The sequence below is a fragment of the Sciurus vulgaris genome (assembly GCF_902686455.1).
Source record: "Sciurus vulgaris genome assembly, chromosome: 4".
Taxonomy (NCBI): Eukaryota; Metazoa; Chordata; class Mammalia; order Rodentia; family Sciuridae; genus Sciurus; species Sciurus vulgaris.
Window position 1 is genome coordinate 176478785 of NC_136464.1, and position 14032 is coordinate 176492816.

Consider the following 14032-nt stretch of genomic DNA (forward strand, 5'->3'; position numbering starts at 1 on the left):
ATTTGACTGACAGCCGAGTGTCAGACCCTGAAGATGCTGGCCCCGCACGCGAGCAGGGTGTGATTCTGGGCAGGCCCAGCGCAGGCAGCTGACTTGGATTTTCCTGCGTGGTCCTCTCATCTAGTAAACAAAACAGAGCCCATCTTCCCATGCGCTTCAGGTCCTCGCGATCAGACGCGGTCCTCCTGGAGTGCCGCTTACCTTTCCGGCTTCTCTGGTGCGTTCTAGCAGCATTTGCTCGGTCTCTGAATCCGGTCTGTCCCCATTCTTCAATCTTGCTGTCATCTTTCTAAAACACAGACCTGCCACACCCCAGCTCTGAAGGATAAGAACTTTGTCAAGAATGAGCTCCCTCTGAACAGACCTGGCTCTTGGCTGGGGTGGTGGCTCAGCGGCCGAGCACTTGCCTGGCGTCTGTGAAGCACTGGGTTTGATCCTCAGCACCACAAAAAACAAATAAATCTTTTAAAAAGAGAGTGACCTGACTCTATGTGTCCCTCCAGGTCTCCTTTCTTGACACTTCCATCCTTCACCCAACCCTCTCTCTGCCCACTCAGAGTTATTCACCCTTCCTTAAATTTACTATGCTTGTCTTTAATCTGAAATCAGTATAAATGGTTCCATTAGCACAAAAGTTTTTCTTTTACTTCCCTTTTGAGAATTCATGCTCATTAAAAAAAGATTAACAAAAATGTATCTATTATGTAAAAATGTTGTATTTAAGAATGTGTACTTTGCAGAATAGCTAAATCAAGCTAATTAAGATATGCATTAGTTCACATACTGATTTTTTTTAATGGTCAGAGCATTTAAAATCTACTTCTTGCAGTCTTCAATAGTATAATACATTGTCAATGTATTGACCATGTTATAAAATGGACCCCTTGAACTAACTAAAATTTTATATCCTTTGACCAACAACTCTCCATCTCTGGTAACCAACCTTCTAGTCTCTTCTATCTATCTATCTATTTTAGTACCAGCACTTGTACCCTGGACGTTCTTAACCACTGAGCCACATCCCCAGCCCTGTTTATCTTTCATTTTGAGACAGGGTCTTGCTAAGTTTCTTAGGGCTTCCCTAAGTTGCTGACACTGGCTTTGAACTTGGGATCCTCCTGCCTCAGCCTCCCACGCCGCTAGATTGCAAGTGTGCCACACACCTGGTGTTCTTTCTGGCTTGGGCCCGGGGCCTCTCCTGTGCTAGGCAGCACTCTTCCACTGAGCCACGTCCCAGTGCCCTACTCTCCGCTTCTGTGAGTTCAGCAGCTTTAGATTTCACATGTGAATGAGATCCTGGCATTTCTTTCTGTGCCTGGCTTATTTCACTTAACATACTGTCTTCTGACATCATCTTTATTGTTACAAATGACAAATGATTTCCTTTTTTTTTTTTTTTAAGGCAAAGTAGTATTCCATTGTGTCAGTGACAGTTTTTCATTCATCCTTTGGTGGTCTTGGCTGTTGTGGATGATGCTTCAGTGAACCACGAGTACAGATATCTCTCCAACATCCTGGTCTCAATTCCTTTGAATGTGTATACCCAGTAGCAGGATTGTTGGATCATATGGTAGTTCTATTTTTAATTTTTTAAGCACTCTGTTTTGTTTTCTGAATAGTTGTATCCTGTTCAGTTTTTAAATTCCCAGCTCTAATGTTTATCCACAAATCTTTAACTTTCCAGGCATTTAGTTGGTCTTTTCTCTTATCCCACAGTACTTTGTACATCTTGTACAATGGATTCATCATACTGAATTATCCTTATTTTATAGTTGTGCTGTCTTTTCCTTAGTCTCCTGGAAGGCTGGTCTTTATTCAGCTAACTGTGCTACACGCAGTGGTGTGTGGATTGAGGGCAGTGAGATTGGTGGCTATAGAAGAAGCCCCAGTGTCAAGTCCAGGCTTCAGCTCTCAGGTCTTAGTTGAACCTTCATTGAACACTAAGGAAAAGGATCTGTTTTCTTCCATTCTGTGTTCCGTCTGTCTCTTTTTGCCTTTATTCACTTATCCATTTCTGTTTAAAAGAAAAAAACAGGTCAGTGAAAAGAAAAAAATCAACTAATATTTCCCAGAAATATTAGTTTCTGTGTTTTATGTGCGTTATTTATTCTAGAATTTTTCTATAGTATATGAAGTTTTTTTTCTTTTTTTAAAAAATATTGGTTATTTTTAGTTGTACATGACAATAGAATTTATTTTGACATAATTATAAAAGCCTGGAATATAATTTGTTGTAATTCAGTCCCCAGTACTTCGCTTCCCCTGCTTTCCTCCCACCCTCTTCCCCTCCTCTACTCTACTGAATTTTCTATTTACTTATAGTTTTTTTTTTTTAAATTAGTGTCTTGCGGATGGACATGATGGTGAGACTCACTGTGGTATATTCACATATGAACATAGGAAAGGTAATTCATATGTGAATTCCACTCTTTCCCTATTCATCCTTCCTTCCTTCCCTACGTTCCCCTTTGTCTTCTCCACTAATCTTCTATTTTTTTTTTCACCTAATTTTGAATTAGCTTTTGCATATCAGAGAAAACATTTGTCCTTTGACTTTTGGGGACTGGTTTATTTCACTTAGCATGACAGTCTCCAGTTCCGTCCATTTACCAGCAAATGCCACAAAGTCATTCTTCTTTATGGCGCAGTAATACTGCATTGTGTTTTCATAACACATTTTCCTTATCCATTCATCTGCTGAAGAGCATCTAGATTGCTCCATAGCTTAGCTATTGTGAATTGCACTGCTATAAACATTGATGTGGCTGCATCACTTTGTTATTTTTAAAAATTGTTATAAAATATGCAGAACATAAAATTTGCCATTTTAATTCTTTACAAGTTTATTATTCAATGGCATTAAATATATTTTCATTGTGTGTGCACCCATCCCTGCTAACCATCTCCAGTCTTTATGAGACTCATTCTGAACATACTGTTTAGTTCTTTCTTTTTGCACTTAGAAATATACTGTAGCCTGAGCAGCTCTAATTAGGAAATCCAAAATCTTCGAGTGTCAGGTTTGGGGATTAGGAGTGCTCAACCAGTATACTCTATGCAAATATCCCAAAATCCAAAAAAGAAGAAAACAAAAACTCACAAATCTGAAACATTTCTGGTCCCAAGCATTTTAGATAAGGGATATTCTACTTGTGTGAACATTTTTTGCATCTCTAAAATTTTTTGATGTCTTTCTGGATATATCATAATTTATGTCACTGACTCCTTTTGCTGGTCCTTTGAGATTGCATGAAATTTTTTAGTTCTATGAACTACAGTGTGACTTGTAGACTTATTTTTCTGCCTATCCATAATTTTTCTCTTAGTCTAAATTCTTGGAAGTGAAATTAACAGGTCAACGTGGTAACATATGGATATGGAATTTCCGGTTCTAGATGACACTGCCTTGTCCTCCAGTTGATGTTGTTTTGTCAACTCACCCGGCAATATTTGCAGGTGGGGGAAACGTTTTGCGTTTCTCCACTTTCCTCCTTTGCTCCAGCCTCCCTCAGTGAAGGAGCAGAGGGCTCAGCCTGAGCTCTGGAGTCCCCTCCAGCTTCCATTGCTCTAGTGACTCAGAGCTTGGTGTTAGTAAACCTGCACTTTTGGAAAAGGAAGATAATTAGGATACATTTGTAATAGTCCATGGCATGCAGTTCAGGAAAGGCCACTAACAGTTCCTCCAGGACTTCTGGGAACTTAAAATAAAATAATAGTAGGTTATTTACAACTGCTTCATTTGTGTGTGTAGTCTTTGAAGCTGCTGGGCCATCTCTGATTAGCACAGGAAAAGAAAAATTTTGAAGAACAAGTTAGAATTAAATACAGTAATTTTCCTGATGAGAATGATCCGAAAAAGCCTAATTTACTTCCAGCGTACTATTTAGTCATCCATTTTTAGCAATATTATTGACTTTGAACTAAAGTTTAAACGAGAAAGATATATGATAATAATAATGTATTTGCTTTGAACATATTTGACTTAAAGATAAATGCATAATGTAGAGATAAATTCTGCTTTTTTCACTTCTGTCTGGACACAAAAGAATTACATTGTTTTCATTGTCATTTTAAAGAAATGCTCATTCATTTTAATAACTTCATTGAGATATAGTTGACATACCATCTAATTCACCCATTTAAAGTTACAATTCAGCAGCGTTTGGTCTGTTCAGAGTACACAGTCTTCGCCCCCAAATGTTATTAGAACATTTTCACACCCCCAAAACAAACCCTGTGCCAATGAGCAGTTACCCCATCTCCCAACACTCCTCCCTGAGGCAGCCACAACCCAGTGTCTGTTCTAGACATCTCTTTCTAGATGAATCATGTGTATTCTTGGTGACTGCCTGCTGTTTATTACTTAATAATATGCCACCGTCCTACTCTGTGGACATGTACTGTGCTTTGTGTTTGTCCACTCATCAGTGATGGACATGTGACTTTTTCTGGTCATGAACACTCATATACAAGTTTTTGTGTGGATGCAAATTATTTTAGACCTTTTTTTTTTTTTTTTTTTTTTTTAGTGTCTTTCTCGAGAAGCTGGTGGAAACATGAACATTCAGTTTCTTGGCACAGTGGTAAGTACGGAAGAATAATCATTTTGTGTTTTCTCTTTAATTTACAGAGGAAAGTAGTATTCGGCTAGTTTTAGCCCATGAATTTCAACCTGGCTTCATTGTGGTTTTATTTTACTGTTAAACTAAGATGTTTGTACAAGGAGCAGGTGCCCTTAATGTGTTAGAGCCGTTTCCGTGATAGAATGGTTTTAGATACTTCTTATTAGATTTTTAAAAAATTAATTTGTTGAGTATTTTAAGAACTATTTTTCTATTAAAGATTTTTTCCATGTTCATCTAATAAAAATAAGAGAATATTACATAAAGATGCTTTTGAAAACAATGAGCTTGACCTTTATCCCCTGCAGCTTTCTTTAACTTTGTGAGGTTCTTTCACATCTAACTTTCTAATGAAATTTAATCATAATCATACTTTTCCAATGTTTTTGTCTAAATCCTGTTTTATAACTATAAAATAGTTATAAGCATCATCTTAATATAGCTATTTTTAACATTCTGATGAGTAGATGTGACATTTTATTTGTCTCTGGATCTCAACTGTTAGATGTACAGGCTGCCTCTACTTTTTTGCCTTTACAAATGGTATGGTGAGCACCTTCACGTATTTTACTTCTTTGATGTTTTGAATTATTTTCAAATAAGTATATTTTAAAAATGCATATGATACATTTTTTTTCCCAAATATAATCAAAGCCATGAATATTTTCATGGTTCATTACGTATTTTTGCAGTTATTTTATATCTCTTTAGAACCCTACCCATTAGATATTAGACTGCTTTCCACTCTCTCACTAGTATTATAGTTTTATAAATTGTTTATCTACTAAAAAGAGATAATTAGTTATTACTATTTTCATGTTTATAATTATTAGTAGTAGTATTAGTTAAAAATTCCACAATAGTTTTAGAAAAGCACATTATTGTTTTAATTTTTCCCTTCTGTATTTGTTGCTACTATATTTGAATATTTTTCACATATTCATTTACTAAGTATCTTTAAAATATGAGAAACATCTACTCATGTCCTTTGGGTACATTGTTCAGAATATTGAGTTTACTGAGAATATCAGAGAGGCCTGTGGCTTAAATAAAAAATGCAATGATTTTGTACCCATTGAGAAGGGAAGGATATTAATAATATATATTCACAAAGGACTTCATCATTTATATATGCACAAAGATACATGTATACTTTATATATACAAAGTATATGTATATTTAGTCTCTAGCTCATTGTAACCTAAATTTTAGGTATTGAACCTAAGGCTTATGGCTATTCTTATAAAGTAATGTACATTTATTTGTAATCAAAAACTTCATGATTGAGATGTATTTCATGAGAAACTACATTGGAGTTGGAACCATCAGGTGTGTGTGTGCGTGTGCATGTGTACATGCCTAGGGAGAGATTGATATCAACTGATTGCTTGACTTTAATGAATTACTTCACTCCATCGTGGACGGATGGCAAGTCCCAACCTTCAGGGTAGGCCAGGCTGGAGACACAGGGAAGTCTGCAGTTCTAGGCCATCTTCTGACTGATTGCTCCTTATTGGTCGGTTGCTTTCCATTCAAGACCCTCAACTAATTGGATGAAGTCCACCTACATCGTGGAGGATGATCCGTCTTACTCCAGGTTCACTGATTTAAATGTGCATCCCATCTAAAAAATACCCTCACAGATGCATCTGAAATAACCTGTTACCAAATATCTGGGTACTGTGGCCTCATTAAGTGGAGACATAAATTTGACAATCACAGAAGTATGTGTCCCATCCTTGGGTTATTTACAGTGGCTCTCTACTTCCAGAACTATCGTGTTTGAGCAGCTGCTGCATTGCTGAAGTAGCAGCGAAAGGATTCTGTATAAATGCAAGTCTCTTGGCTTCCTGTGCCTCGTCACACGCAGTTCTCAGAGGCTCTGCACTCACCTTTCTTCTGTCACGACTTTCAGGAACATCTGCCCAGCCTTTTTGCTGTTGTTCTGTGTCAGGGATTGAACCCAGGGCCTCGCACAGGCCAGGCTAGTGCTCCACCACTGAGCGACAGCCCCAGCCCTTTTCATTTCATTTTGAGACAGGCGGTCACTAAGATGCTTAGGCTGCCTCAGACTTGTGATCCTCCTGCCTCAGCCTCCTGAATAGCTGGGATTACAGGTGTGCTCCATTGCACCTGGCCCCACTCAGAGTCTTACTCGCCCTTTCTGACATTTTATTTTCCCCCTTCCCTGCTCCTCTCTTTCTTTAATGATCGTCGCTGTTTGACACGGTACACGTGCACTTTTTCGACGTGTTTATTGTCTGTCTTCCCTTGCGTATAGCAGGCTTCATGAGCACGGGGCTTTTCGTCATTTTGCACAGTGCTCTGAGCAGGACCTGGTAGGGATTCAATAAATATCAGTTCAGTGAACGAGTATAGTTGACCCGTGTGGGACCTGAGTGTCAGACTTGAAAAAGAAAAGTGAAAAAACAAACATAGAAAACAATGGATTAAAAAAGTGTGGGGTGTTTGGGATCTTAGAGATGAACTAATCTGTCTTCCTCAGATAAGGAAAGTTGGCACCAGAAGAAACATGTGACTTACACAGGGCGGTCAGAGCAAGGGAGGGTGCAGATTCACTGCTCAGTCCAGCGTTCAGCAGCGATCAGCAGATGCCTTTTGATTTTATTCCCTTTTACTGGAAAGAAAGAAAAAAAATTAAAAAGCACACACACCCCTATTCCCCTCCATCCACCTAAACTGCCAACAAAAGTTACCTGAAAATTTTTTAAAAGAGATGTGTACTCCCAGGTTCTATGGCAGAGGTTGGAGGCCGTCTACTTTGTTGCACTGATATTTTCTATGCATATTATTAGCAAAAATGGGTCAGTATGGAAAAGGCAGTATGGTTGGAAGCTCATGGAACTGTTAGAACAGATAGTGACCGAAGCTCTCATGTGCTGCTTCAGTGGAAAGTGTCTGAAGCAGACGTAGCTGCCGACAGAGGTTAGGAACAGCGGTCACGTGGTAGAGGTCAGGCCTCCCAAGTATGCATCGCCTTTGTGAAAATCCTTGTAGAATTATCTAATAAAGTTGGGGGGTTTTGAATATTAATAAATACAGCCTTCAGTGTTCAAAAAAGTTTAAATTTATACTTCAAAGAGAAATACTTCTTTGTTATCACTGAAGTTTTAAAAGTGATGTTAGCACTTCAGTTTAGGGAAGGCATAGACTTAAGGATAATTGATTTCATTCAGGTTTAACACAGAACTTTAAAAATGCAAGTTTATTATTTTCATGTCTAGTAAATCTCACTACTTTTTAAAAACTTGGCTTTATAAGAGAATATTAAATATTATAAAAATATAAAAATATTATAAATACACTTTACATAATTGTACAAGTGCATTTTTTAAAAAATTTAATAAGCTGAGTGCAAAGATAAATGTCTGTAATACCAACGATTACTGAGGCTGAGGCAGGAGGATGACAAGTTTGAGGCCAGCCTCAGCAACTAAGGGAGAACTTGACTCAAAACATAAAAACAGCAGGGAATGTAGCTCAGTGGGCACCCCATGATTCAACCTTCAGTATCCCCCCAAATAATAATGATTAATAAATTAAATAATATTTAATAGAATATTTGTAAATGTTAAAGAATAATAATAAAGACGTCTATACCCACTATAGAGTTTATTTTATTTTGGGGGGGTACCAGGGATTGGACTCAGGAGCACTCAGCCGCTGAGCCACATCCCCAGCCTTATTTTGTATTATTTAGAGACAGGTCTCACTGAGTTGCTTAGTGCTTCACTTTTGCTGAGGCTGGCTTTGAACTTGTGATCCTCCTGCCTCAGCCTCTGAGCCACTGGGATTACAGGTGTGCATCACTGTGTCTGGCTAGAGTTTATTTTTAAAAATCACCATGACTCCTGAAGATTCCCAGTGCTTTTCCATAGTCCTACCACTTCCTGCCATGGAAATTTCTTCCTGATTTTGTATTTACCATTTCTTTCTTTTGTTTATAACTGTTCCACATATTTGCATCCCTAAATAATATATAGTTCAGCCTTGCTTGCTTTCAAACCTGACATAATAGAATTATATTCTCTAATCTTTCATGACTTGGTTTCTTTGCTTGGTGTTGTTTCTGAGACTCACCGAGTTGCATGCAGCTATAATTCATTTGTGCTCACAGCTAGGCAGGATGTCCTTGTGTTGATAAGTTGGGCAGTTTCCAGCTTTTTGCTATAGCTCTTAGTGCTACCCTAAGCATTTATGAACATGGGTAGTCCTGGTGGCACACATGGGGCGAGACTGCATAAGTCTATGAGTTTAGTCCATTTATATTTCATTTGGATTTTTAAGAAGGCAGGAAGACTTAGGTTGGGAACTGTATGACAAGTTCTGACTCCGAGCTACAAACAGAAGTGACTATCAAGAACTGTGAAGGGTCTGAGATTTACCTTACTTGCAAGATGACAAATTAATCTGCTACAGTTTCATGGTTACTGCTGGAAAACATGAGACTCCAGGGTCAGAGGGAAAGGACAGTTGATTAGAACAGTAACAGTGGGCAGAGCATCATTTTTGCTCCATTGCCCTGAAACCGCATTCCCCTAGGGTGATGCAGGGAGAGAGGGCGGATGATGCCTGCACGTACTGGGGACTAACTGGAGGAGAGGGACTCTGAGCTGGGGAACCGCATCTTTTATAACGGGCACTCTTTGTGCCTGCCCTTTGTTCCAGTGTACAAACATCCTGCAGAGCAAGGAACGGTTGGCGACTTACTCGTAAGAAGTGAAAAATTCAAGAGACCCGTGGAGACTTGTCCCTTCCTGGTCAGAGAAGACCAAGAGCTGAGTGTGAGCTCTTGAGGCCCCCGTCCCCCTTGAAAGCTGTGTCAACACTGATGCCACTCTGTTGTCCTGTTCCTGGGTGCAGTGGTGCTGAGCAGTGCCACCCCCGCCCTCCAGTTGCTGGAGTCGCTGCAGCACAGCCCAGCTTCCCTTGGTAATAAAGGAATGTAAAGGACATCTTTTATCTATAAAACCTCACGTCCACTGTAATAGATTTCAGATTCATATAGAAGGTGTAGATTTGAGATTCAGTAATTCTGTTGACTAAAAAACCTTTGCTCAGGACTTTCAATCCAACCTCAGGTCCCCTTTCTGTCACACTGTTTCAAGTATAGTTAAATTTTTTTAGGGAGTGTTTACGTATGATGAAGACAAAGTCTTCCAACTTAACAGACTGAGGCATTCAGAGAGGAAATTGTGCCTTTCTGACCCAGAGGGGCACATTTGGCTTGGGCGTACGTGTGTATTCAGCACATCCATATTCTAACCTTTAGTATCTATCAGCTTCGTCACTGTCCTGCTCCTTGGTTGTAGTTTGTAGGCGTCTGCATTAGTTTCCTGGGCTGCTGCCACACATTACCACCTACGGGTAGGCTGAAAACAACAGAAATGTCTTCTCACAACTCCGGAAGCCAAACATCTAAAGTCCAAGTGTGGGCAGGGTCACTTCCTTCGGTCTGTTTCTTCCTGTCTCTGGCTTCCAGTAGGTGATGGCAGTCCTTGGTGTTCCTCAGCTTCTAGCTGTGTCCTTCCAGTCTCCTCTTGCATTGTCACATGGCTTTCCCTGTCTGTGTCTGTTCATTTGTGTAACTCCAGGGACACCAGTTACCAGATGGGGGCTCACCCTCTGGCAAGGTCTTGTCCTGACCATGCACATCTGCAGAGACTGTTTCCAAGCAAGGCCACGCTCCTGCGGTTCTGGGGGACATGAGATTTTAGAAGGCACTGCCCAGTCCAGTATACACTTTAGTAGACATGAAAGCTTTTTTGATATATATGAGAAGTGAAATTTTATCTGGAAATATATGTCACCAGTGGTCGTTCTTAGGTTTATCTTTACTGAGGTCTCACTTGAGCCCTGCCATTTATTTCCCATGTTTTCATGCCTGTTGTCCTCTCCCACGTAATTGCAGTTACCTTCCCAAGCCCGGTCGTGCCGAAACACCAACAATGAGTGTGCATTCTTATTTAAGTGTGTAGAGAAAGGCAAAAGTGAGCATGATCCCCAGCTCCACCACCAAAACCAAAATAACATCCTAACAATAACAATAGAAAGAGGTCAAATAACTTGTCTGTGCTAATAACTGGTTGAACCAGCTTTTCTTGCTTTGAAGTCAAGCTGTTTCCACCAAAGTGCCTTAAGAGAGGGTCGCTCCCCTGCCTTCTCCAGGAGCTGTACTTGGAGTGACTGCCAAGCTCACCCGAGTAAGTCATCTCGGGCTGCTGTGACGAAATGCCTGGGCCAGGGTTCCTGAGACAACAGACATTTATTTCTCATGTTCTGGAAGCTGGAAGGTCCAAGAATAATGAGCCAGCATGCTCAGTGCCCCAGGAGGACTGTCTTTCTGGCGTGAGGGCGGCCTTCACGCTGTGTCTTCAGGTGGCTGAGAGTGAGTGAGCTCTGATCGCTCTTCCTCGTCCTGCAAAGGTACTCATCCCTCTTGGGTCCCACCCTCATGGCCTCATCTGGCCTAGTCACTCCCACCTCCAGATATTGTCACATCAGTGAGTAGAGCATCAGAATATGACTTTGGGGGAAGGAGTCACAGACACTTGGTCCATAATACACAGAATTTTTCCAGGATATCTGTGCCTTTTACAAATAGTACATTGTCTGGGTTGTTTGTTTGTTCTGTTTTTGTTTCCATGTTGTTATAGTTTGGATCTGGAATGTCCCCCAAATTCTTCTGTGTTGAAGGCCTGGTCGTCAGTGCAGCTGTGTTCAGACGTGGGTATTTTGGGAAGCGATTAGTTCATAATCATTACTGGACTAATGATCTGTTAATGAGCTAATAATTTAAAAGAACTATTGGGAGGGAGATGGTGTGAACTGTAGGAAGTAGGGCCTAGTTGGAGGGAGTGGGCCACTGGGGGCGTGTCTTTAGGGAGCATATTTTGTCCCTGGCCTGTCCCTTTCTTTATCTGCTTCCCTGTTGCCATGAGCTGAGCAGCTTTCCTCTGCTACACCCTTCCACCATGATGTTCTGCCTCACCTCGGGCCTAGAATAATGGAGCCAGCTGACAATGGACTGAAACCTCTGAAACTGGGAGCCCAAATAAACTTTTCTTCTTCAAGTTGTTTTTGTCAGATATTTTGGTCACAATAATGAAAAGCTGACTAACACACATTTTTGGTGAAGCTGTGTGTCTGAGTATATCAGTAAAAGCTCACAAAAAAATGGAAGAGATAGTGTTTTGCTGAACCAGAATTCTTTACTTGAACTATGCTAAACAATAAGGATGAATTTTTTTTATTACTTTAAGAATGCAAAACTTGCCATTTTATTCAGAATTTTTATTCTGATCGTTGTTTTTATTTAATTTTTAAAGCACTGGGATATTAAAATAAACATATCTCTGTGAGATTGAAACTTTTTTCTTTGCACAAACAATGCAATCGCCCAAAAGGAAAGATCAGCTTAGACTCATTGAATGGCCTCTTTATGGCTGCGGTATTGGCATCCGCCCAAAGACTCTTGAGCAACTATCAAATTCTATGTCTTTGAAGCTTAGCCAGAGGTCTTAATGAATCCAAATGATGCTAAAGTTCTTAAAGCTAATTTAAATCTCAAATTATACATTTTAAATTAAGTTTTTTATTGATAATAAATATACTTTATTTCTTATTAGCCTTGAGAGCTAGAGTGATAATATTAGTAGAATAAACATGTTTTACAAAGATTTACCATTAAGAATGCTATTAATATGACCCTTGATACACCAGCACAATTAGATTTCAAAGTAAGCATTTACGAAGTAACAGCGATTAATGACAACCATCGAAAACAATTTTGAACTCCATCAGTTTAACTCAGGAGGGTAAACTTAATATGATAATTCATCTCGTTGAATTGTATCAGCTTAGCAGGAAAGTATGTAAATATGTGACCCTTACCTGGCTTCTAAATGGATGCTGCGCTGATAGATTTATCAGTTCCATTAAGGAACTTTGGGGAACTTTGGAATTTCAGCAATTGTTCCCTTGGAGGCTGAAAACCCAACCTGATCTCATACTGGGACCATTCTGGTCTGCATATTTCCATAATTTGCCTTTGCTACTAATATGACAGCAAGACACAAATAACTGCTTCTAATAATATCAGATGGAGTTGTGGAGGACAGCATTTTAATGTAGTGAAAGACCTCCCCGTGGGGTTGTTATTGCTACTATAGAACAGCAGCTACACAGTTGCAACTGCAGTCTTTTAATTGATTCGTTTAATTAGCAAGAGCTGAGGCTTGGGCTGTGTCTTGTCATCTACATCGCAGGGCCTGAAATCTGCATCATTCATATTTATAGATACATAAACATCAAGAAGTTCTGCTTCTTCTGAACATTCACTTATGGCTATTGAATTTTAATAAAGTACACTCTCGTTTGTTTGGAATCCAAATAATTGGAAAATGAAAAGAACTAGATGTGTAACCCTTGTTTTTATATACCAACTCTTTGGAGTAGTAAATGACCTCATGTATTCTTGATTATGTATCTTCTAAGAATAAACTTGGAGAGAACTTTGTCAGACTTCTGTGCCTTAGAAGTCATAGCAGTTCCTCAGCAGATATAGTAGTGGTCTCACCATAAACTTGGGTGAAAAAGAATCTGCCCTACACATCTTATTAGACTTTACATTTTGATAATGAGCACGAAGTCTAGCATTTAATGCTGTGATGGCAGTCAGTGATTGATTATCATGCGACAGACACTGAGTTCAGGCCAATCAAAGGAAAGAGATATTCCTGCCACCAGCTAGCCCATTGGCCCCTGTGGATACACAAGTGGGAGCAGCTCGTCACAGTCTAGTGTGACAGGAGTAGCGAGAGAGGTGTGGAGGGGGGAGGGTTTCGGGGCTTGGAGAAAGGAAGGGAGGAATCATGAGCTGCCCAATGGACCTGGCAGCTCAAGCTACAGCTTTGGGGATGAATCAAGTTTCAAGAGTCAAAAGCCTTTCAGAGATAGGGGATCAGCATCTGCAAAGGCCTGAAGAGAGAGGTTTAGAAACTAATGGGAGAGAAAGAGAAGAAATAAAATAAATGAAGGCACGGAGGCCTGAAGTGCCACAGGTGTTCAAGGAAGAGCAGTTGGCTAGTGAGGGCGGCAGGCAGAAGACAAAGGTCTGTTTAGAAGGTGAAACTAGAGTAGCAGGGGCCAGGTGATCCAGGACTATGCAGGGGAGACTGGGATGTGTTCTGGTCAGTGTTTCACTGCTGCGACCAAAAGACCTGACAAGAACAATTTTAAGGAACAAAAGTGTATTTGGGGGCTCACAGTTTCAGAGGTCTCAGTCCATTGATGGCTGACTCCATTCCTCAGGGCCTGAGGCGAAGCAGAACATCATGATGGAAGGGTGTGGTGGAGGGAAGCAGCTCAAGACATCATGCCAGGAAGCA

At 40.1% G+C, this 14032-nt stretch overlaps 1 protein-coding gene across 5 annotated transcripts in view; it reads left to right on the plus strand.

Moving 5' to 3' along the window:
- The window catches only part of PCCA (propionyl-CoA carboxylase subunit alpha), a 369734-nt gene that overhangs the window by 295417 nt on the left and 60285 nt on the right, over positions 1-14032 (plus strand). For all 5 annotated transcript variants that reach the window (XM_079138616.1, XM_079138618.1, XM_079138619.1 and 2 more), the window contains one exon: positions 4530-4583. In XM_079138616.1, the coding sequence (XP_078994742.1) occupies positions 4530-4583 (54 nt within the window). The remainder of the gene's footprint in view (positions 1-4529; positions 4584-14032) is intronic.